The 25,602-nt window shown below is 43.2% G+C and overlaps 1 protein-coding gene across 3 annotated transcripts in view; it reads right to left on the reverse strand.

Moving 5' to 3' along the window:
• Window positions 1–25,602, reverse strand: part of ARHGEF3 (Rho guanine nucleotide exchange factor 3) — a 309,373-nt gene that overhangs the window by 192,071 nt on the left and 91,700 nt on the right. For 2 of the 3 annotated variants that reach the window (XM_059939953.1, XM_059939952.1), the window contains exon 3: window positions 12,383–12,449. The exons of the other annotated variant lie outside the window; for it this stretch is intronic. In XM_059939953.1, coding sequence (XP_059795936.1) covers window positions 12,383–12,449 — 67 coding nt within the window. The remainder of the gene's footprint in view (window positions 1–12,382; window positions 12,450–25,602) is intronic. 3 annotated transcript variants of the gene reach the window in all.

A 25,602-nucleotide genomic window follows, 5' to 3' on the forward strand; every position in this document is an offset into this window, starting at 1 on the left:
TTGAAAAAATAGCACACATAGTAAAAATAATAATCTTGGAAACCACTTAGGAAGATACCTGGTGATGCCTGACAGTCCTTCTCTCAATAAAGCATACTCAATAGTTCCTACTTTACTGCTATAACAAATATTGTACATACATCTTCAGTTTAGCCCCAGACGAAGCTGTTGCTTGTTTTTAGCGGCAATGCAGCACAAAAAGCCCCCATCAAGTTCTAGAATCACCATCCACCCACTGGGATCGACAGAGGAAAAAGCAGGTTCACAATCCCATCTAACAAGTCGTAAGTTCCCGTCCCACCCATTTTTTCTATAAGCAAGTTTAGATGAACCTGCATAAATTAAATGCACATCTGATACAACTTACTTGCACCTTCCTCAAATCAGAACTTTTAAACAAGTCCTCATCTGTCCATTAAAAAGTTACAGGCCTCGGGTTTCCCTGGTGGCGCAGTGGTTGAGAATCTGCCTGCCAATGCAGGGGACACGGGTTCGAGCCCTGGTCTGGGAAGATCCCACATGCCACGGAGCAACTGGGCCCGTGAGCCACAACTACTGAGCCTGCGCGTGTGGAGCCTGTGCTGCGCAAAAAGAGAGGCCGCGATAGTGAGAGGCCCGCGCACTGCGATGAAGAGTGGCCCCCACTTGCCACAACTAGAGAAAGCCCTCGCACAGAAACGAAGACCCAACACAGCCAAAAATAAATTAAAAAAAAAAGGCAAACGTCTTCATTAAAAAAAAAAAAAAAAAAAAGTTATAGGCCTCATTCCCTCTTTTTTCCAAATGGATGTAAGGTCAAATCAGCCCTGAGGATATACAAACACATTGTGCATTAGCAGGTTCTGCTGTACGGTATGTTTCCTCCTCCCTGAACGTGTGTTAACCAGGAGGTCAGGGCAGTGGTGGTCCACGCTGCTGCTGCAGCATCTACTCCAGCTGTTTTTATTACCAGTACCATGTACAAGTCCACAGTAAGAGTCATGCTCAAAAAGGCTAGTCCAGGGCTTCCCTGGTGGCGCAGTGGTTGAGAATCTGCCTGTTAATGCAGGGGACACGGGTTCGAGCCCTGGTCTGGGAAGATCCCACATGCCACGGAGCAGCTGGGCCCGTGAGCCACAACTACTGAGCCTGCGCGTCTGGAGCCTGTGCCCCGCAACGGGAGGGGCTGCGGTAGTGAGAGGCCCGCGCACCCCGATGAAGAGTGGTCCCCGCACCGCGATGAAGAGTGGCCCCCGCTTGCCGCAACTAGAGAAAGCCCTCGCACGAACCGAAGACCCAACACAGCCAAAAATAAATAATAAAATAAATAAATAAAGTAGCTATAAAATTAAAAAAAAAAAAAGGCTAGTCCAGGAGCTGTGTAAGTTAACTTACCCCATTTCTCCCCCTTGCTTCTCACTATGTTTCAACTGGTTTAATTGGACAGTGTGATCTGAGTATTTAAAGAAAAGGGTGAGGCACTATTTAGCCTCACAATGAGCTCAACCTCGTCCAATCCATTAAACGGGACACATTATTGTGAAGAGGAAGAAGTTGATAGGAAAGAAGAAAAGTCGGTGACAGGACCATTACCAACTCCCATGTAAGAGGCTTCAATTCCCATCCCCAGCTTCTGACGTGGGCAGGAAACAGAATATAAAATCTAACACAGAGGGGAAAAGGAAAACTGAAGGGAAAGGTTCAGATTCAGAAAAAAATTTCCAAATTGCTGCATCCCCTCAGTTCTCAATATCACCTTCCCCTCCCACGCCTTCAAATAGCATGAGGGCCTTTTGGAGGTGATGAGATCACTGCCACAATATTGTTTGTGTAATAAAGGCTAAATTTGATTAGAATGAAAAATAAATACCTCCATGAAAAGTCATAAATGCAACAAAACACAAAGCCATACTGAGACTGAGTCTTGGGCCACCTCCTATTTAAGACCTAAATAGACATTTCTCCAAAGAAGACATACAGATGGCCAATAGGCAAGTGAAAAGATGCTCAACATCACTAATTATTAGAGAAATGCAAATCAAAACTACAATGAGGTACCACCTCACACCAGTCAGAATGTCCATCACTAAAAAGTCTACAAATAATAAATGCTGGAGAGGGGATGGAGAAAAGGGAACCCTCCTACACTGTTGGTGGAAATGTAAATTAGTGCAGCTGCTATGAAAAACAGTATGGAGGTTCCTCAAAAAACTAAAAATAGAGTTGCCATATGATCCAGCAATCCCATTCCTGGGCGTATACCCAGACAAAACTATAATTTGAAAAGATACATGCACCCTTATGTTCATAGCAGCACTATTTACAATAGCCAAGACATGGAAGCAACCTAAATGTCCTTCGACAGATGAATGGATAAAGAAGATATGATATATACAATGGAATATTACTCAGCCATAAAAAAGAACAAAACAATGTCATTTGCAGCAACATGGATGGACCTAGAGATTATCATATTTAGCAAAGTAAGTCAGAAAGAGAACAAATACCATGTGATATCACTTATATGTGAAATCTAAAATACAACACAAATGAACATAACTATGAAACAGAAAGAGATTCACAGACATAGATAACAGATTTGTGGCTGCCAAGGGGCGGGTGCGGGGGAAGGATTGGGACTTTGGGATTAGCAGATGCAAACTATTATATATAGAATGGATAAACAACAAGGTCCTACTGTATAGCACATGGAACTATAATCAATATCCTGTGATAAACCATAATGGAAAAGAATATGAAAAATACATATATATGTATAACTGAATCACTTTGCTGTACAGCAGAAATTAACACAACATTGTAAATCAACTATACTTTAATACATTTTAAAAAAAAATAAAATAAAAATAAAACCCTTAACTAAGCTCCAATATTTCCCAATGGCACAGAAATGACCTCAGCCATTTCAGAATGCAATTTTCCAGGATCTGCTATTATTTCAATTAATACAGAGGACTATTATGTTTTATGTCTTATGAGCAGTTTATTCTTGCTCCCAGATCAGATTGTGAGGACTGAAAAAAAAAAAATCAATAACCAAAAGGACTACTTCTAACCAAACAAAGAAGAAGAGGAGTTAGAAGTTTTGTTTATCTTAAAGTCAGACCCTGGGAATCAGGATGATTACCCTTTACTCTGGGATGAGAGATGGGAAAGACTTTTGTAGACAAGAATTGTTTGTATCTGCCTAGTGTCTCTCCCCTTCTTCTGGAAACTGCCCCTTCCCTCCCATGTTACTATGGTTACCATAGGAGCCAACGTAGTGGTACAGCAGAACGCCACACTGTGGTCACTGCTGATTGGTCTAGGAGTATCCACCCTACCCCGGCTGAACCAATCAAACACCACCCCCCAGTGCTTTTGGATCTGAGAGAGAAAAGGCTGTCACTCTGCAGATGGCTGCATTTCCGCAGTATGGAGAAATGGAGGAAGTCAGTCTGCAGAGAAAATGCAGCAAACAACAGAAGAATTGGCAGCCCTCATGGGCTTCTGGTGCCTGGTTCCAGGGGCTTCTGAGATCCTGCTGCATTCCATGAGATATTCTTGAGATCTCTATAATTTTAAAAACTCTCCTTGTTTAAGCTAATTTGAGTTGAATTTCTATCACTTGCAACAAGATCTCTTAATTAACCTAAAAGATCACAGTCAAAAGCATCTTTTACCTTGTATAAATCTAGAACAAAAAGAGAATAATTGAGTTGACAACTGCATAAAATAAACAAAGGCATCTAAAAATTCTGCCTCAAAAGCGTAAAATTTGCACAGCTGGTATGCAAGGCACTGTATGTCCCCACAGACCTCACATATGACCAAAAAAAGAAACTGCTTTTGAATCTAAAAATGAGCTTCAATGTGCCTGGCATATTTCTGGTGTCAGCAGACTGAGAATGACATGGGCTTTTCCTCACAGGTGTCAGCATCTCTCACAGGCTGGCTTCTCCACTGCCTGAAGAGAAATGAGACAAGAAGACTAAGCAGAAATGAGAGACAGTTTTTCCTTTTGAAGGGATACCTCACATCAAAAAGGCATCTATTATAAACACAAAATGGGTTGAAGACCTAAATATAAGACATGATACCATAAAACTCCTAGAAGAGAACATAGGCAAAACATTCTCTAATATAAATCGTAGCAATATTTTCTTAGATCAGTTTCCCAAGGCAATAGAAATGAAAGCAAAAATAAACAAATGGGACATAGCAAACTTATAAACTTTTACACAGCAAAGGAAACCATCAACAAAACAAAAAGACTACCTATGGAATGGGAGAAAATATTTGCAAATGATGAGACTAACAAGAGCTTAATTTCAAAAATATACAAGCAGCTCATAAAACTCAATATCAAAAAAACAAACAACCCAATCAAAAAAAGGGCAGAAGGGACTTCCCTGGCAGTCCAGTGGTTAAGACTCTGCACTTCCAATGCAGGGGGCGTGGGTCTGATCCCCGGTCAGGGAACTAAGATCCCACACGCTGAGTGGCCAAAAAAAAAAAAAAAAAGCCAGAAGACATGAATAGACATTTCTCCAAAGAAGACATACAGATGGCCAACAGGCACGTGAAAAGATGCTAAACATTAGAGAAATACAAATCAAAACCACAATGAGGTATCACCTCACACCGGTCAGAATGGCTATCATCAAAAAGTCCACAAATAATAAATGCTGGAGAAGGTATGGAGAAAAGGGAACCTTCTTCCTACACTGTTGATGGGAATGTAAATTGGTGTAGCCACTATGAAAAACAGTATAGAGGTTCCTTAAAAAACAAAAAATAGAGCTACCATATGATCCAGCAACTCCACTCCTGGGTATACATCCAGAAAAGACAAAAACTCTAATTTGAAAAGAAAAAATATATATATATTCACACACACACACACACACACACACACACACACACACACACACACAGGAATATTACTCAGCCATTAAAAAGAATGAAGTATTGGATTTGCAGCAATATGGATGGACCTAGAGAATATTGTACTTAGTGAAGTAAATCAGACAGAGAAAGATATATATTATATGATATCACTTATATGTGGAATCTAAAAAATAATACAAATGAATCTATATTCAAAACAGAAATAGACTCAGACATAGAAAACAAAGTATGGGTACCAAAGAGGAAAGAGGTGGGGAGGGATAAATTAGGAATATGGGATTAACAGATACTCACTACTCTACATAAAATAGATAAGCAACAAGAATTTAATGTATAGCACAGGGAATTATATTCAGTGCCGTGCAATAACCTATAATGGAAAATAATCTGAAAAAAATTATATATATAACTGAATCATTTTGCTGTATACCTGAAACTAACACAGTATTGTAAATCAACTATACTTCAATAAAAAATGAAAATAAAAAATACAGTCCAAGGGAGTATAAGGGAATTAAAAGGGATTTTGGGTGATGAAAAGTTTATCATAGAATTGTCCCTTGTTTCTAGCACTTTTTTTTTTTTTTTAATTATTATTTATTTATTTATTCATTCTTGGCTGTGTTGGGTCTTCGTTTCTGTGCGAGGGCTTTCTCCAGTTGTGGCAAGCGGGCCACTCTTCATCGCGGTGCGCGGGCCTCTCACTGTCGTGGCCTCTCTTGTTGCGGAGCACAGGCTCCAGACGCGCAGGCTCAGTAGCTGTGGCTCACGGGCCTAGTTGCTCCGTGGCATGTGGGATCCTCCCAGACCAGGGCTCGAACCCGCATCCCCTGCATCGGCAGGCAGATTCTCAACCACGGCGCCACCAGGGAAGCCCTCTAGCACTTTTAAACAGTTGGTCATGTCTTACCTCCTTTGAAGACAAAGTATGTGTCATCAGCCTTGTTTTAAAGAGGCAGTAGGCTTCAACGGCCTGGGGACAGACTGTCCCAGGTTTAAATGCTGGCTCTGCCACTTGCTATGGCTGTGATTTTAGGCAAGTGAGCAGATGTGGTCTCAGTTTCCTCATCTTCGAAACGGAACAGATACTATCTACCATGCAGGACTGCCACAGCCTTGCTTGGAGCTGATGTTAAATAATGTAGGTAAATGTACAAACGGAGGCTGTGAGAGAAGAGAAAGCCATTCCACCTTCTTTTGCAAAAGAGAGGTGAGGCCACAGTAAACAATGACCGGGCCAGGTGTGTGTTGAGTATTAGAGACTCTGTCACTCTAATGAGTTGTGAATTTCAAAGCATTTCAGCCTGATCATCAAGAAACATTCGGCTGCACTTCGGAATGCAACTTCCTTCCAAACACGGGGCCTAGGATGGGTCGGACAGCCTGGAGCAGGCACAGGACCTATTGTCTGAAGACGTGGTTCTGCTCCTGATCTCTTGGCTTGACCTTCACAGCGGTCAGCATTATTTCCTGTCTGTCTAGGAACTGGACTTCCTTTGGTGACAGTACCAAACTCTTCCTTGGAGCAGGAGGTTAGTATTTAAAAGAGCATTAACTGTGCCAGGAATGATAGGAATATGTACCAAAAAAGTGCATAGAGAGAAGGCTGGGCAGGGAACTATAGATGCTTGGGGTGTGGGAGGGAAGGCCAAATGTCCATGCAGGAAGGAGTTGGGGCAGGCTGGATGTGGTGGGCTGATAGCGGGTCAGCCTATGTGAGAAGTGTCCCTTTCAAAGGCCAATAAGAGCCATTTTTGGCCCCAGCAGGATGAATAAGCCTCAACAGGCTTTGAAAGGCTTTCAAATCAATGTTTCTACAGATGTCTCATATACGTAACTACTTTCTACCATCAGAACTGTATCCATAGGTACATGGATCATAGAACTCTGAAAGTGGCTAAAAAATGAGGACCTTTGCCCTAAAAAATGTGATGTGCTTCCCAAACCCTGCACTAAATTTCAAGCACCCACTGACCCCCCAAATATCTGGACACCCCACTAAGAGGGATTCCCTACTCACCTGACAAGGGTGCCAGAGGCTGCAGGCACGGATGGCACTCATGTTACCCATGCCATATAACCAGGCGGGGTCATTTGAAAATACAGGTGTCTACTATCATGTTTAGGGATCTTTTGTTTTTAACCTCTGTTAAGCAGCTCTGTCATATGCCTCCTACTCTGACACTTTGCAATGACAAAATAATCTGTTTACATACACATCTACTAGATGTTAAGGTTCACAAGATCAAGACTGTGTCTTATTCAATTTTGTGTCTTTATGATTGAATAAATGCTTATTAACATTTTATTAAAAAAAAAAAGAAAGAAAGAAAGAAAAACAACAACAAACTGTTCCTTGGAGCAAATGACCCTTCCCCACTTCCAGTGGCTCTAGTGGAACTGCCAATCACGAAATACTGTCCACCCAGCTCCCTTAGAGGAGCATGTGAACAAGGCCTGTCCAATACTCTTTTTTTTTGTTTGTTTGTTTTTAAAATGCTCTATTTCTTTTTTTTTTAATTAATTAATTAATTTATTTATTTTTGGCTGTGTTGGATCTCCGTTTCTGCGCGAGGGCTTTCTCTAGTTGCGGCGAGCGGGGGCCACTCTTCATCGCAGTGCGCGGGCCTCTCACCATCGCGGCCTCTCCTGCTGCCAAGCACAGGCTCCAGACGTGCAGGCTCAGCAGCCGTGGCCCACGGGCCCAGCTGCTCCACGGCATGTGGGACCCTCCCAGACCAGGGCTCGACCCCGTGTCCCCTGCATTGGCAGGCGGACTCTCAACCACTGCACCACCAGGGAAGCCCTGTCCAATACTCTTGACCACAGTGATTGGCCAAGGTTTAGCTATGTGACTGGCCAAGGTCACATAAAACCATAATGGAAAAGACTCAATAAGAGTCCTACGCTGGGATTTCACATCTGGATTATGGAAGCATAAACTTCTCTCTTTCCTCTGGAAAAGTATGGCTGTTTGTGGTTATCCACTCCCTCCAAAAAAGTCCATGTGCAGTAGGAAAAGACAAGACCAAAACCCCAAGAGTGACAAAGCTGAAACAGTATACCTGGATACAGTGGTACCTGAAGCCTACCCATCAGTTTCCCTCAGTCAAATGAACCAATCAATTCCCCTTTCTACTTGAGCTTGTTTTGATTGAGTTTCTATCACTCGTAGTCAGAAGAGTCCTGACTAATACACTAAACCTTATTTTTCTCACCTGAAAATTAAAAAGTTAGGGCTACAATGTTCAAAGTCCCTTCCAAAGCCCCAGAGTTTAGAAATTTCTTACCAAATGGCTTAGGCAAGAGTAAAGACCAGGCACTGGAGAAAGAGACAAGACCAGCATGGCCCTGAAATTTGGTTGATATTTAAAATTCAAATCTCAGATCTGGCACCTAAAACAATGCCTCACACATGGTAGGTCTTGTTACGCATTTTTAAGTTAACTACAGGCAATGGCAGGTGTTGTGGTCCAGAGATTTTCACATTTCTAGGGTGAGTTTCCTCCCTGAGTCTGTCTCTGTGACCTTATTTCTCAGCTTACTGGAGGAGCTGTAGCAAATATTTTCACAAGGAACGGTGGAAATTCTGAGCTCAGCACTCCCCCAACCAGATCCAGAAGAGATGTCTCAGAGCAAGACACCTCCCAGGGTCCCACCTCTCTGAGGGTCCTGCTTTCTTATTCTCCCCATTCTGTTCTGGTTTCACTCATGATGTTCCCACCAAAACTGTCCCAACCAAAACCATCCTCTTGGCTTCTCTCCATGAACATCTCTGTAGCACCCATGGTCTGATGAGAGATGGCACAGCACCACCCCTTGCCCGGGAGGGTAAGGGAAGTCCCATAGGGTTGGTAACACCCAGGGCCTCTGTCTCCTTAGACGAGCATGAGAACCAAAGGACACAACCGACAACTAACAACGTCAACTCATGAGAGGACTGAACCGCGTGGTAGGTAGAAAGGATGTGTCATCCAAGTGTCTCCAGCCCTTCCCGAGACTCTCTGCAGACAAAAACTCCAGCCAAAAAAAAAGGAAAACCACAAATGCTACTCCTAATGCCTTGAGAAGTCATGCAGATCTGCAGTGAATGTTTCCAGGGAGGATGAGGAGGGGGTTACAATACATTCATTCAGCAAGACTTTCCTTAAAATTTTTTTGAAACATCTGTCTTTTCCCAGAATGTCTACTCCTTAAGACACTGACCACTCCCTTCGCTCCCCTTGTGCCCTGTCCCCGGCTCCCTCCTTGGCTCTCATGTGTCTCCCTCTTCACTTCTCATCTAGAGCCATGTGGTTCCTTCTCCTCTTGCCTTTTCCAACCCATTTCTTATCACCTCTTCTCCCCACTCCCACCCCCAAACCCCACAAATGTCCAGGGCCTGGGTGAACTAACACAGGATGCTTCTTCTTTACAAGCTAAAGAGGAATGGAATTGCAAATGCTTCTAATGGTTTCCTCTGCCATGTATATAAACATGGGAAATTTGCTAGCACAGAGATTCTAAAACCTTCCTTTCCAAATAAAGAAGAAAAGGAAGAGTTCACAGAATGCGTGCCTTGCCCTAGAACAGCCTGCCCAGTTCAGTCTAGCAGGCCCGAGAGTCACATTTCATTACAGAAAATGTATCAGCTAGAGAATACCTCCAATGTCCTCCTCCCGGCATTCTGGGTGCTTCTTGTCTTCAGTTCCAATTACCATAGTGATGGTTACAGAGCGTGTCCTGGCTGGGAGTGAGGGTGTTTCCACTTAGTTGGGTTTCCTTCCTCCCCCACCATGTCATGGAGGATTACGCTCCAAGTGACACAGAGATGATTTGGCCACAGAGGAATCTGGCAATTGACCAGGCCCTGAACCATCTCCCTCTGGTGTATCTTGAGGTCAGTTTGTCTAACTTTACCAAGAAGCTACAGGGGCCGGAAGAATCAAAACAAAGACAAGAGACCAAGATCAACACAACAACTGGCCTAACTGCCTAACAGACTCTAGTCACTTTGACACTTTTAACCATTTGGGAAAATCTTATGAGCTGGCTAAGAATTTGAGGGCTGATAGGAAACTGAAGTCAACAAAGCATTAGATTCTGTCATCTCTTTGGTTGCAATTAGCCAGGGGCACTTTGTTTGTTTGTTCCCCTGCAGCAAATTACTAATGTTAAATGTTACCCCTGCAAGGCTACAACTGACAGAGGGTCCCTTAAACCAAGTGTGCATCTAACAGGTTCCTTTTCAGCAGCAAGTTCTACAAACCAGACTTGTGCTTAAAAGTTCATAAAATATTTTTCAAGGACAAACAGTTTAAGAGGTCTCACAGCCATAGGTAGGGTAATCAATTGTCCCAGCTTGCCCGGGACTGAAGTTTCCCAAGACATGGGACTTTCAGTGCTAAAACCAGGACAGTCCCAGGCAAACTCAGGGCAAACTCTAGATGTACCCCAACCCTAGACTAGTGACTACTGTTGAATCAGAAGGAAGGGTGGGGAACATTGAAAAGAGGGTAGAGAAGGAGAGAAAATAAACACCTTCAAAACAGGCAATTGCTCACAGAAGGTTCAATTTTTCTGTAGTTCAAAATCAGCTACAAGCATCAACTGTTCCAAAGTGTGTATAAACTGTTTTGTCAACAAAGGGTTTATGGCCAATGACTTTGGGAAATGCTCCAAACAAAATCCTATCAGGTCTCCTTCACGTAGTCTCTATGCACATCAACCCATCAAAGGCTCTGAGAAGTCCTGCAGTGGTGAACATATTTAATTTGGTGCTCTCAGGGTGTCCCAAGTTTATCTGACCACACAAGTTTCTTTCACTTAATGGTTATGATCATGCAACTGAACATACTTTGAGAAATGGGGATCTTATCCATTTATGGATACGTGTCAACACATTTCTCTTTGTATGCAGTGAAAAGCATACTGAAACTTAGCTAAAAGAGAGCCAGGATCTATATTTTTAAAAAGACATCTGAGGAAAATGACTGAGATGTATGTAGGATATTAAAGATGAATCAAACTAGTAAAAACAGTGCTGAAAACACTAAAGACTTGAACTTGAAACATAATCTGAATTGAATTTTGTGTCTGATAGATGTAAGAGATTTTTTTTTTAATTTTTAAAAATTTTTTAAATTTTTGGCTGCGTTGGGTCTTCGTTGCTGTGTGCGGGCTTTTTCTGGTTGCGGCGAGCAGGGGCTACTCTTCGTTGCAGTGCGCAGGCTTGTCATTGCAGTGGCTTCTCTTGTTGCAGAGCACGGAATCTAGGCACGCAGGCTTCAGTAGTTGTGGCACACAGGCTCAGTAGTTGTGGCTTGAGGGCTCTAGAGCGCAGGCTCAGTAGTTGTGGCGCACAGGCTTAGTTGCTCTGTGGCATGTGGGATCTTCCTGGACCAGGGCTCGAACCCGTGTCCCCTGCATTGGCAGGTGGATTCTTAACCACTGCACCACCAGGGAAGCCCCTAAGAGATTTTTTTATTCATTCATTCATTCCATTTATTCATTCAAATTAATTAAGCATGTATGTGCCAGGCACTGTGCTAGGCCCAGGGATATTGCAGTGAACAAGAGAGAGTGATAAGGTCTCTGATGTTTGGGGCTTCCAATCTTAAATTTCAGTAAGTGTTAAGTAACAATCTTAACAATGAGAAAAAAGTACAGGGGTCCACAGGAGGTGCCTCTAGGTCAGATTCAGGAGGCAGACATGATGCATTCCCACAGAAGGTGATGTCAAGGCTTAGACCCAATGGGTAAAGTGGGTGGGCCAGTGCAGTGTGTGTAAGAGTGTAGTGCTGGGCAGCAGGGGACAGTGTTCTGGGCAGAAGGAACAACACATGCAAAGGCCTGCCGGTGAAACAGAGCTCAGAGCATTCTCTACACAGGCAAGGGTCTTGTTCCTGAAGTCAGAGCTAGAATTCATTTTAACACACAGAAGGGCCTCCATACACTTTGACTATTATTATTATCATAATCACATAAAGGAAGAGAACTCTGCATCAAGGGGAGGTTAAATCTGACCCTTCCTCCACCTCTAAGGGTCTACGGCTTTGTGATTGGGAGAATTCTATGATTCCCTTTAGAGTCTGTTTAAAGCTTATAGACCTCTCCTTTTGTAAAGTAAAGTTCCTGCAAAGTCATAAATCTACGTATGAATAGACTGTACATTTCTGATTTCTTTTTCCTTCACTGTGCACCGGTTCCCTTTTTGTTCCCCCAAAACAGCCACAACGCCCACTTCATCAACCTTGACATCTCTTGGCTTCTTCATAAGATGCTTCCAGTAACCCAAGACCTACAGGGCAAGCAACATCAATGGGTGCTTAGCGAGCCACTGAGATTTTTTTAATTAAACCACAAGCGCTGATGCAAACATGACTTCCCCAAGTGGTAAAGCACAGAAGCTTGGTGGAGACTTTGATTAGTAAAGCCAACCTCGGCAGTGTCCTCTCTGGAGCATCTGGAACAGGACATATAATGGCTGGGACTGTCCAGGGAAAACACTTACCCCTCTGAAATTCCAGGCTTTAGGAGTCGGAAACATGGGAAAGTTGTTTTGCCGCTGCCGTTTAGGCCTGGAAGAGGACAAAAAAAAAAAAAAAAAAAGACGATGCATTCATTATTCATTGGTTAGCTCTTCAGAGGAAATCACCAATTTCAGATGTAGCTTTGTCAAAAAGAGAAATGCTTGGAGAAATGGTCCAGGCAGGTGAGGCAGCTATTGTTTTCTACAGCGCTGCAATCTTTAGCAGCCAAACTCACTGCAAACTCCTTCCCAGGCCCCCAGGAGGAAAGCTCCAGAGTCCCTTAAAAAAGTCAAAAATTAAAAGATAAAAGAAAAAAATAAAAGAAAATCTAAAATTCAACCTGGATGAGATCAAAAAGCCAGACCAAACTCCAATCTTGATCTTTATTTCTCACACACAAGCAGTTCCCAAAGGGATGCCATCAGGTGATGTCTGTAGCTTCGGCAGAGCCTGGAACCCTCCCTTGTTGCTCACTTGCTGGGGAGTTCCTGCACCTCGACTCAGGCCACACTGGAGCTCCAAACTTTTAAAGGGACGACTGACAGGACATGCAGCCGCTGCCTAACAAGTTAGAACTGGCTTCCTCGCCTATTAATCTCTCCCCACGAATCAACCGCCTTAGATGTGATGGAGGCAGCTTCAAGTCGGGTCTGCACAAGCGGCAGGTAAACGGTACAGAAAAGGAAAGATGCAGCAAGGGGGCTGGGCGGCTCCAGACACACCAGGAACACCTTACTTCTGTCTTGTAAAGTGAATCCAATTTTGTAGCTGCCAACATACCCACAAGGATACCTCTTACAGTGTTTTTATGGAGTGGTAAATTACTCCTCCCCAAAATGCTATGCCTGTCAATATGGATATTCAAATGTCATCTTTGCTTGAAGTACCACTTCACCGAAAAACATCCCTGAAAAAGGTCCACCTTGCAATTGCCCTGAGACTTTAGTCACTGATGTGCCAAAGGGTGGTGGTGCTGGTTGTTTAACATGATACTCACACCTTTTCTTTGACCTCCCTGCCACAATCAGCAGGAATGCAAGGCAGGATGCTTGTAGTGACCACTGCACAGGCTTTGCAGTGTCAGCCCTGATAAAAATCTGGACTGACTCTACCAGGCATAAGAGATAAATAAACAAAATACAACATAGTTATAATAATAGCAGCAGCTGACAGGTATTGAGTATTTAAAACAGCATATGCTAATACTTTATGTAGTTAATCTCACTGACTCTCCACTGGGAACTGAGGTTCACTGTTGTACCCATTTAACAGATAAGAAAACAGACACCTAAGGATATTAAGTGACTCAACTATCACCACACAGGTGAAATCAGGATTCTGGTCTCAGGTGTCTGATCTCACACCCCATGGTGTTTTATTAGCTGTGTGACCCTGAGCCCGAGGCTTAAGCTCTGGAGCTTTCCTATTCCTATGTGCAAAACGAGAAATAATACCCTGTACACAGAGTCAAGATGAGATGAGGGTTCTAACTCCAGTGCTGTCACTGCTAAGTTCTCAACAGATGTCAGCATGGTGCCCAGCCCCCACAACCTGCCCACCCTCCCCCCCCACCCCCCCCTCCCCCCCTCCAAATCCTGGCTCCAAGGACAGCCTTCAATCAGGGACACAGTATTGACACAGCAGAGCTGGGATAACTGACCAAAACAGAGGGGAACTCCCTCCTGCTGATGTGTCTTTATACCCAACCCCCTTCTTCTGCCTACTCCTCCTCCTCACCCACATGTACAATAAAAACCCAGGCTAATAACTTCTCAAGACAAACAGAGAAAACGTGGGTGGTTATTTAGATTTAATACTCTTCTCTTATTAAGTAACATGTTGGTCTAAGCTCTTCTGAAAAGACATTTCTCCCTTAAAAAAAAAAAAAACAAAACTTAGAATTCAACAATACTTCTCCCTGGATACCGCTCCCTCCCCTCCAAGGTTATAATTGGGCTTTGCTCTCCGAATTATTTGATGAGCTTCATTGCTTCCGAAGCAACAACATGTACCAGAACATTCCTAGTCAATGTGCCCCTGTTTTGTATGTTGCAGGCCACAGAAAATGAAAATCACAATAATTAACAGTGACTGAGTTACATGATGTGCCAGGGACTGTTCTAAGTACTCTGCCTACATAATCTAAGTCTGAGAATAACAATTAGATGGGTTATTATGTTAGCTATACTCTAACGTTAATACATGATATATAGGTAGCATTATAATGGTGTTATACATTATCATATTTTATATATTTATATGTATGGCATTACATACATTTAAATAAATAACGTTATATCATAATATGTTTTCATATAATATTATGGTATAATGGGGATATTATCATTACCCTATTTTACAGATGGGTTAAACCAAGGCTCAGAGAGGTTAAACCAGATGCCAGAAGTCACACAGCTGGTAGGTGTCTAAGGTGGGATTCATACCCAGATATGTCTGACTCCAGATTCAGGGGATGTAGCCCCTCTCAAATAGAGAGAAGCCCCACCAAACAGGGCTTCCATGCATTTGGAAGAATGCAGCCTGGGGGTTCCTTGTTGGGGGGCACCAGTTTAGCAGGGCCTCACACTAAGAGGCCTCATAGGCAAAGAAAAAGCATCAGAGCAAGTCTGTCAATCCAGGGCACTCTTGGGCAACTCGGTCGCACCCCCCTTGGCTGGGGAAACTGCCAGGAAACCTATCTAGAAGACGGCTGTCTCTAACTGGTGCTTCCCCCACCCCTGCGTTCCACCACCTGCCAGGCTTCCAGATCATTCACATTGGCTGGAGTTCCTTTTAACTATCTAATCTGGCATCATAAGTCCTCCCCAGACAAACACTACCACCCACGTGGTTTTGAAGGACAGCTCCAGGGAGTAAAATGCACCCTCCTGAGAAGACTCCTTCAGGTAGCCTGTGAGGGAAACTGGCAGCATAAAGGATAGCATCTCAGAAGCCTGTGAAGGCCGGGTCCTCATCACAGGAGGGGCAATCAGTCCTGGGTATATTTCTTCTGTTTTAGAAGCAACTTCTTTGCACTGTCAGCAAAAGTCCAAGGGAGAAAATGGCACTTGGTTCTACAGGTTTCTCAGACACAAAGATATGCAGTTGGACTTCCTGACAGGGCTGGGAGGAGTTATCTATAGTGTGTCCAGTCCTCAGGCCCCTAAGTGAGCCAGGTCTGTGCACGGTGTGTACACACGTGGTTGGGAAGCACAGCCCATCCACAGATGTCAGAAGGGCAACGCTCACTGGTCATCCTCCACGGGGGAGCTGATGGGAGCCAGGGCTGGGCAAGCAGCAGGAGAGAAACTGCCGAGACAGGAGGCACAGATTCTTGACTGGAAGGAGGTTACAACCTTAGGAAAGGTTGGAAAGAAAAGTTATAAACTCTCCACCCCCGGGAGAGCTCATAGTAGAAATGGAGAAATGCCCACAGTAAGAGTGAAAAGTCAGGATTCAAGGTGCGTTTAGGGAATGATCTCCGATTCAGGTGTGTGTGTGGCTGGAATCAGAGAGAACAAGCTCAGTGGGTTAACAACAGGATGTATTTTCCCACCACGTGAAAACAAGTGTGACTCTCTCCCAGCGCCTTGAGAAGAGGGTTGATGACCATCTCCACAGCATCTCCCAGGAGTGTGGGTTTCAGGTTGCGTCTGCTGCCTGTACCGTGGGCGCTGAGAGTCTGGTGTTCGGGGTGGAACCGACTTGGGGCACCCAGAGTGCCTCCCTCCCTTTCTTGCTGGAGGACTTCAACCAGGCTACCTACTTTTTACTCCCCTTGAGCCTCCATTTTCTCATCTGGAAAGTGGAGAGAATAGTCTTTTTTTACAAAATTGAAACATTAATGTACCATAAAACAAGTAAAAAGGAATAAAAGATGGTTGATTAAAAAAATAATAACGTACTATACAAATGTTTGGCAGAGAGTCTGGCCCTTAATAGCTGCTCAAATTAGCTGTCACTATTATTGAGAAAATGCCTTCTTTAAACCAGTAAAGGGGATATTACTTATAATTATCATTGGCAAGGTTCATGTTGGAGAGACAATGAAATATACATCTAATTCTTACAGACTGGAAAACATATAAGTAAAATAAAACAAAGGCTTTAAGGTGCTATGAATATTTTGTTAGGTGACAACAACATAGCCCTAAATATGAACATGATGTAACCCTGAAAAGAGCCCCGCCTTCCCTTTCTCATTTCCTGCCCCCCTTTTCCTTTTCAAAGATTACTACCTTTGTCAGCATGTTTTATATGTTGTAAATATTTTAATATCTTAATTGTCAACCCAGATCATCTTGCTAAAAAACTTTCCTTGGATTTCTTTTCTTTTGTTTTACCTCTCTCTCTTTCTTCATGAAGACAACTGTAGTATTACTAGGAAAACCAAACAGCTACACTTTATAGGAGAAATTAATGCCAGTTATTTTTATTCTGGTTGGACCACTTAAGATATGGTGGTTTCCTTTGCTTAAATGTTGTTTTAGTTTCTATTTCTGGTACATAATCAAGGATTGACTGGCAGGTGTTTAGCCAGGTAAAGACCCAATTCTTCCTGGAGAAGCTCACTGGAAAGAGATAGTTTGCAGAATGGAAGTCTCATCACCTTGGCTTGTCTCTCTCTTAAATGAAAGTACAAAGGCACCACTCGGTACCATGTTTCTGTGGCTCAATGAGTCATGTCAGCTTCATTCTACTCATGCCATGACTGCAAGTCCAGCTCTTTACTTCCTGATAAATACTGGGAAAAAAGAATCACAGAACCTCAGAATGCTCAGCTGGCAGTAGTTGCTTCCTTTTTGCAACAGTCCCATTGAGAACGCACCTGGAAAGAGAGCCCTCATCCCTTGGAGAATGGGTCTGTACCTCTTTATGTATAATGGGGTCACACATTAATTTCTTCACCAATATTTATTGAGCACTTACTGTACACCAGGCACAGTGCCACACGTTACAGAGACAGTGGTGAACAAAACAGATCTAGTTCCTGCTTTCGTGGAGCTTGCAGAAGAGCAGCCAGACCAAAAATTGAGAGAGACAGAGAGAGATTACAACATGGTAAGTGTTTTTTTAAAAAAAGAGTGGTCATGGGGAGTGCCAAAGTGGCTCAATCAAGGATTGAGGAGCCAGAAGAAAGACTCAGCCAGGTGATGAGAAAAAGGAACTGTAGGCCAGGCCACAGGAAAAGCATGCTCAAAGTGCAGGAGGTAAAAAAACTTATCTTTGAAAAGATTAACCAAATAGACAAAACTGGTAAAGCTGATCAAGTTAAAAGGGGGTGGGGAGAACACTGATAAATACTATTACAGATGGAGGCACGGAACTACAGACACAACATCAAGTCAATGACAAAAGAATGCTATCAGTGACTTGATGCCATTACATTTGAAAACTTAAACTGCATATATTCCTTCAAAATATATAGCTTATCAAAAATATCTCAAGGAGAAATAGAAAACCTAAAAAGCTCAATAACTAATTAAAAAAAAAAAAAGAAAGAAAGCACCAGGCTGGACAGCTTTGCTAATGAATTCTACAAAACCTTCAAAACAACAGATCATTCCAATCTTATACAGACTGTTCCACAGAAGATAAAAAGAGTCCAGAGTTAAGAAGTAAAGGAGAGACGACACATTTGAACAATTGGAATTAAAGTATGACAACTGAAATGTCTGTAAATAAGGAAATGGATTAAATGAAGCTATATTCATTCTTAACAATGGAAGACCACATAGAACTATATATTAATGAAAAATCTTCAAAAAAAAGGAAGAAAAAAGAATGAAAATCCAAGTTGCAGGAGATATGCATATGATATGATACTATATAGGAATGCACAAAATATCACTCTGCTTATAGCCACATGTAGTAAAAATGTAAAATAAAGAGGCTGTATCAACTGCAGAAGAGAGCTTCTCTCTGGGGACGGAGAGGGGAGAAAATCTCTGCCTGGAATGTTTCATTTATTCACATAAAAATTCTGAAGCCAATAGGGCACAATGTTACTGTTTATTAAATCTATATGGGGGGGGTACAGAGGTGAATATTATAATAGCTGATCTTTTGCTATATGGGTGAAATATTTTATAACTAAAAACAGTAATAAACAGGAATAAATCATGGCAAAGCTATACAATAAAATACCAGACATCCATTAAAAATAATGAGGTATACTAACAGCCTCACCAGCAGAGACCTTAAAATTCAGCATGTGAAATAAGACACAACATGTAAACTCATTTAGGTTCACACACACACACACACACAAATGCGTGCGCGCACACATGCACGTACAGAATCAGCTGTGTGTGCGCAGAGTGAGGTCCCTGGAAGAGCACACGCCCAGCTGTTAACGGTGACTGATTACGTAGCTGGGGTGGGGGGGGAGGGAGCATAAAGATGGACATTATCTTTTACATTATGTATTTTTAAATCATTACTATGGAAACATATTGTGCATAAAATGGAAATTATAATAATGTTTATAACGAGGACTTGACAGGCGGGGAAGGAGGTAAAGAGGCATGAGATGAGGCTGAACAGGTGGCCAGGGCAGAGGCTTAAAGGCTGGGGTTGGGGGTAATGGGGCTCTACTGACGTTATAAAGTGGGGAGTGACATGATGAGATTTGCCTTTAGAAAGATCTGTCTGGCTAGAGAAAAGAGAAGACAGCCGAGGGGGTCCAGAGTGAAGGCAGAGACCCGGGCGGCTCCTGGAGCCATCCAGACCCACGGCTGCCTCTCTCATGGGGCACTTTCAAGATGCTGAAGGCACAGAGGTCAAGTCTGTTCAGATTTCTCTTCCATTTTCCACCCATCTGCCAGTTATTTTTAGAACAGTGTTCACTGTTCAATAGAAATAGCACGTGAGCAACGTATGTAATTTAAAATTTCTATGAGTCACATTAAAATGGTAAGAAAAAAGGCAGTTAAGTTTAACTTTATTTTTTTGTTTGTTTTTTTAAATTTTTTTTTAATTTATTTTTTATTTTTATTTTTTGGCTGCATTGGGTCCTCATTGCTGCACGTGGGCTTTCTCTAGTTGCGGCGAGCGGGGGCTACTCTTCGTTGCGGTGCATGGGCTTCTCATTGTGGTGGCTTCTCTTGTTGCGGAGCACAGGCTCTAGGCACACGGGCTTCAGAAGTTGCGGCATGCAGGCTCAGTAGTTGCAGCATGCAGGCCCTAGAGTGCATGGGCTTCAGTAGTTGCAGTGTGTGGGCTCAGTAGTTGCGGCGCACGGGCTCTAGGGTGCACGGGATTCAGTAGTTGTGGCACGTGGGCTCAGCAGTTGTGGCTCGCAAGCTCTAGAGCACAGGCCCAGTAGTTGTGGCGCATGGGCTTAGTTGCTCCACGGTGTGTGGGATCTTCCCGGACCAGGGCTCAAACCCGCGTCCCCTGCATTGGCAGGCGGATTCTTAACCACTACACCACTAGGGAAGTCCCATTTAATTTTAATAATATAGTTTACTTAGCCCAATTTATACAGATATTATTATCAGTTCAACATGTAATCAACAGAAAAAAGAATTAGAGATATTTTACATTTTTTTTGTACTAAGTCTTCAAAATCCACTGAGTATTTCACCCTTGCAGCACACCTTAATTGGCACTAGCAGTGTTTCAAGTTCTCAGCAGTGACAGGTGGCATGTGTCTACCGTATTGGACAGCACAGTTACAGAAAAACAGAGCCTGCAGTTTCAAAGAGCCTCAGACTTTGAAAATCCACCGCTCTCTCTCAGCAGTTAGTGACCAAAATGTGTAAGTTGAGACCCACGTGAAAAGTGAGACATTCTCCAAAAAGATTTTTGTATCCATCTGAATTCAAAAACATTCAAAAGAGCAAAATATTTCACAAAGGCTTTAGAGACGTAGTCTCTAGAAAAAGCAGTGGAGATGATCTTCAGGTCACATTGCTACTTGAATGGAGCAACAAATGAAATTCTTCCCCAAATGGAGCATATCCCAAACAAATGTCTATGATCTGTTGCTAAATAATGGAGAACTGCTCTAACCAAACTAATTCCAAAATTAACTAAAAAAAGAGATTGAAGTGATTTTTTTAAACCCATGAAATTATTATATTTGTAGTTCCCTAGCCGATCCTCTAGTAACCATATTGAAAAGGTATAAAATTTCATCAAATGATGAATCGAAATGGATAAACAAAATGTGATATATGCATAAAATGGAATATTATTCAACCACAAAAAAGAATAAAGTACTGATACATGCTACAGCATGCAACAACCTTGAAAACATTATGCAAAGTGAAAGAAGCCAGACACAAAAGGCCACATACTGTATGATTCCATTTACATGAAACACCCAGAATAGGCAAATCCATAGAGACAGAAAGTGGACGAGTGGTGGCCAGGGGCTAGGGGAAGAGAGCGAATGGGGAGTGACTATTTAATGGGTACCTAGTTTCCTTTGGGGTGATAAAAAAGGTTCTGGAATTAGACAATGGTGATGGATGCACAACATTGTGAATGTACTTAATGCCACTGAATTATTATACACTTAAAATCGTAAATACTATGTTACGTGTAGTTTACTACAATTTTTTAAAAAGTGAGGGTAAAGTAAAGATATTTTCAGGCAAAATAAAAGATATATATCTCATGGAAAAAATTCTCATGAAATAATAATGCAAAGTAAAATGCTATTAACTATTCCAGAAAAGGGAATTATGTAAATAGAAGCCAGGAGAGCATTCTGTGCAGCTTAAGAATTGACAAAAAATGGCTTAGATGTGAAGTTTTATCAGTACTGTGAGAAATCAGCCCTACAAGTCCCTGTTTCTGAGACACATATTTACGTGAATCATTCAACAATGATAAAAATTCCCACAGCCTCTGGCTTTCTGTGCTTCCTCCCACTCTCCACCCCCAGCCAGGTCTCTGTGCTCAGATATTCTGCGGCAACACCCGTTCCATCTTCTGCTCCCATCTCACAAGCCATTCTGCTGTGTTTCTTTTTACACTTGAGTTTCCTGCAAAGCTTTTATCTTTAGGACTTTTCACAGGTACAATCTTCCAGAAGAACTCCCATTGGTAAATTTCAGGGATTCTCAGGTGGTGCCATAAAGGGGCAGTTGGGCACATTGGTTAAGAGCACAGATGCTGGAGCCAGCTCTGCCATTCACCAGCTGTGTGACACTGGACAAGTGACTTAACCTCTCTGTTCCTACTTCCCCCTTCTGTAAAATGGAGGTAATAACAGGATTCCCTTATAAGGCTGTTGTGAGGATTAGTGAGTTAACATATGTAAAGCTCTTTTTTTTTTTTTTTTTTTTTGGCCGTGGCATGCGGGCATGTGGGATCTTAGTTCCCCAACCAGGGATCAAACCCGTGCCCCCTGTAGTGGAAGTACAGAGTCTTAACCACTGGACCGCCAGGGAATTTCAAACATTCGTAAAGCTCTTAGTGCCTGGCACACAAAAGGTGCACTTTAAGAGTTATCCTCCTTCTGGGTGATGAGCTGGAAGACCAGGGACTATGTGATTTGGATTCACTGCTGTCTCTACACTCCCTGCACTTAGTAGGATCTTATTTATATTTATTTATTTATCTGGTTGCGCCGGGTCTTGGTTGCGGCAGGCATGCTCCTTAGTTGCAGCAGGTGTGCTCCTTAGTTGCGGCTTGAGGGCTCCTTAGTTGCGGCTCGCCAGCTCCTTGGTTGCAGCATGTGAACTCTTATTTGTGGCATGCATGTGGGATCTAGTTCCCTGACCAGAGATCGAACCTGGGCCCCCCTCATTGGGAGCTCAGAGTCCTAACCACTGCGCCACCAGAGAAGTCCCGTGGATCTTATTAAATAGCTGAAGAATGAATGCTTGCCCTCAGGAGTTCTGTGGTCAACAGTATCACAGAATAGCCTTATATACACACTGACAGAACATGAATACAACCACATGCACTTAAGGGAGAGAGACAGAGAGAAGTTCCATAGTTGAGGGCATCTCGTGTGGCCTTCTGTGCACTGGATATGGACCCCCAGGGAAGCCTGGCACGGGGCTGTGGATATGCCTCCATCGCAGTCTTCTCTCCTCCCCCAGGCCTCTCTCAGGCTGAGCTGGATCGCGATAGGCACTTTCTGAACAAAAGATCTTCAAATTCCAGCCAGCTCCTCGGGCCAGAACTGTCTAAATGAACAGAACTGGCAGGAACACTGGTCGTAAGGGCAGGTCAGGCTCCAGCGTGACACCTTCCCCAGGGCATTTAAGAGCACTTTGGATTATATGTGATTTTCACCTTCCTAACTCCCCTAAGGTTCACTTGCTATCTCCTTATCCAGGAAAAAGTACCTACAAAATGCCATAACTGCTCCCAGCAAACTAAAACTCCAAACATCCTAAGAGACACCATCCCATCATGCCAAATACACCAAGGCTCCCATTTATTTCCACATTTCAAGTCCACATGTTGTTCATTCACATTTCCATGTGTCAAGCAGCTACCATAAACCTTTTTAGAACAATGTAAGGCTACCAAAAAGAGACAGCAGGAACATAAGGTGGTCAGAGCATGGGCTCTGCAGCCTCCAAGACCTGGGTTCAAGCCCAAGTCCACCATGTAAACTTGGGCAACTTAGGGGACTTCCTCAAGCCTCAGTTTCCAACTTAAAACAGACATGATGAGACTTAGACTTCATAGAGTCGCCATGAGGAGTAAAGTGCTTTGCATGCTACCTGGCTCACACTGAGCACTTAATAAATGTTAGCTCTAAATATTTGCCCAGTATCTACTATGTGCCAGGCATTGTTGTAGGCATAAGGGATACTACAGAGAAAAACATAGTCCCTGTTCTTTGGGAGCTTATGTCAGGAGTTGATAAATTCTATGGAGAAAACCTATGGAGGGTAGGAGAATAGGGACGGTGGGAGTAGCTGCTATTTTATATGGAGTGCTCAGGGCAGGCTTCCCCAAGAAAGTGATGTTTGAACAGAACCTGGAAGAGGGGGGAGAATGTCTTAGGTGGACAGGACAGCATATGCAAAGTTCCTGGGGCATGGCTGAGGGGCAGCAAGGGTAGTACAGCTGGAGTGGGAGCAAAGAGCAGAGAAAGCCACAGAGGGAGCAGGAACCAGATGGCAAAGGTCTTACAGATTATTGCAAGGTCTCTGGATTTTAGTCTGAATGAGATGGGAGACCACAGAAGGATTCTGAGCAGAGAAGAAACATGGTCTAACTTTTAAAAGGACTGTTCTCAATGCTGCGTGGGGAAAACAGCTGAAGGGACAAGACAAAGGGCAGGGAGGAGGTGAGGGTGGCCAAGTGAGGGACAGCAGGGACTTGGACCAAGATGGTGGCAGCGGAGGTGGTGAGCAGTGGTGGAGTTATGTACATATTTGAAGGTAGGGTAATGGGATTTGCTGGTGGATTGGATACGGAAGGTAAAATAAAAGAGAAGTAAAGGATGCTCTAAGGATTTTAGCATGAGCAGCTGGCAGGGTGGAGAAGACTTACTGGAGCAGCAGATTTGGGGACAAAAATCAAGATCAGACATATCACGTTTGAAATGCCACATGTGCACTGGTATGGATCTCCAAATGGAGATGTGGAGTCTGCAGGTGGATTTAAGAAACTGGAGATTGTGTTCAAGAGTCATCAGCCTTTAGACAGAAGAGGAGCCCTGACAAGGTGAGAGGGGGCATCCCGGAGGCCGGCGAAGAAAGTGTTTAGAGGAGGGGGTGCTTTACTATGCCACTAAGTAGGGGAAGGAGAAATGCCCACTGAATTTGGCAAAGCAGAGGTCCCTGGTGACTTGATAAGAGCAAGCGAGTGGACCTGGAGGACGAGAGCTGAGAGGGATATGTCTACAGATTATCTAGAAGCATTGTTCGTAGAAAATAAAAGTTGACAAGGATCTTAGGTACTGCCTAGTCCGCTGAGCCATTAAAATGTGAGCTCCCTGAGGGCAGGCACTTCTCTTTTTTTTTTTTTAAACACTTTTTTATTATTTATTTATTTATTTATTTATTTATTTATTTATTTATTTATTTATTTATTTATTGGCTGTGTTGGGTCTTCGTTTCTGTGCGAGGGCTTTCTCTAGTTGTGGCAAGCGGGGGCCACTCTCTTCATCGCGGTGCGTGGGTCTCTCACCATCGCGGCCTCTCCTGCTGCGGAGCACAGGCTCCAGTCGCGCAGGCTCAGTAGTTGTGGCTCACGGACCCAGCCGCTCCGCAGCATGTGGGATCCTCCCAGACCAGGGCTCGAACCCGTGTGCCCTGCATTGGCAGGCAGATTCTCAACCACTGCGCCACCAGGGAAGCCCACTTCTGTCTTTTTAATGCCTCATTCCCAACCTCTGGACACCTGGCACATGGTAGATGCTCAATAAATATTTGGAAGACTTTTTTGAACTTTCTTGACATCTCCAGCCAAACAGTACAGGTCAACAGGAGCTTCCCATCCCTAACAGGATGGTACAGAAGACAGTGAGAAAACGCATACACAAATTATCCCAAGATGGAATGTTTTAGTCTCCTCCTTTGACTAAAGAAACTAGAATTAATACTACTTGGCATTTATTCAGCACAAAAGTAACATGTTTCCCAGTTACTCCTCACTGGCATTCTGGTCCACGTCATCAGTTCACGGATGACTTCTCATTGGCAGCACCGAATTTCAAATATTCAAGCTAATTATAAGCTGGTCTAATTAGAAGAAATTACAGAATATTTCTGAAGGGATGCTTTGTAACAGAGGTCTTTTGCAAATCCAATTTAAGAAAATTATTTTTTCATATTCTCAAAGTACTGACCTGCAAATGATGTTTCTAAAGTGTTCAGGGGTTGCTTTTAAAAGCAAGGGGATCATTCTCCCTCTTCCTGCCTGCATCCATCTAAATTATGGCACATTTTCAATGGGAAAGGCTTCATTACATCCTAAGGAAATCCACATCCTGCACCTCCAGGTCACAGCCCGGCAGAAAGCAGCCTCACGTCCCTCCGGAAAGGATAATTAGTTTTCTACCCTTTAATCAAGGAGCAGCAGATTGTTGTTTTTCTAAAGTTTTGCCTGGGGAAAGACTGTTCTTTACCGAGTGTGTGTTTTTCTAACCAGGACTCCTTGTACGTGCTCTACCTTCCCATGAGCCAACACTGAGAGCACCCCCCTTGTCTGAAATGAGAAACTGGAGCTCTCCCCTGATGAGAGCCACTGGCCCCTCAACTCCAGGGATGTGGAATCA

The sequence above is a fragment of the Balaenoptera ricei genome, chromosome 11, assembly GCF_028023285.1.
Source record: "Balaenoptera ricei isolate mBalRic1 chromosome 11, mBalRic1.hap2, whole genome shotgun sequence".
NCBI lineage: Eukaryota > Metazoa > Chordata > Mammalia > Artiodactyla > Balaenopteridae > Balaenoptera > Balaenoptera ricei.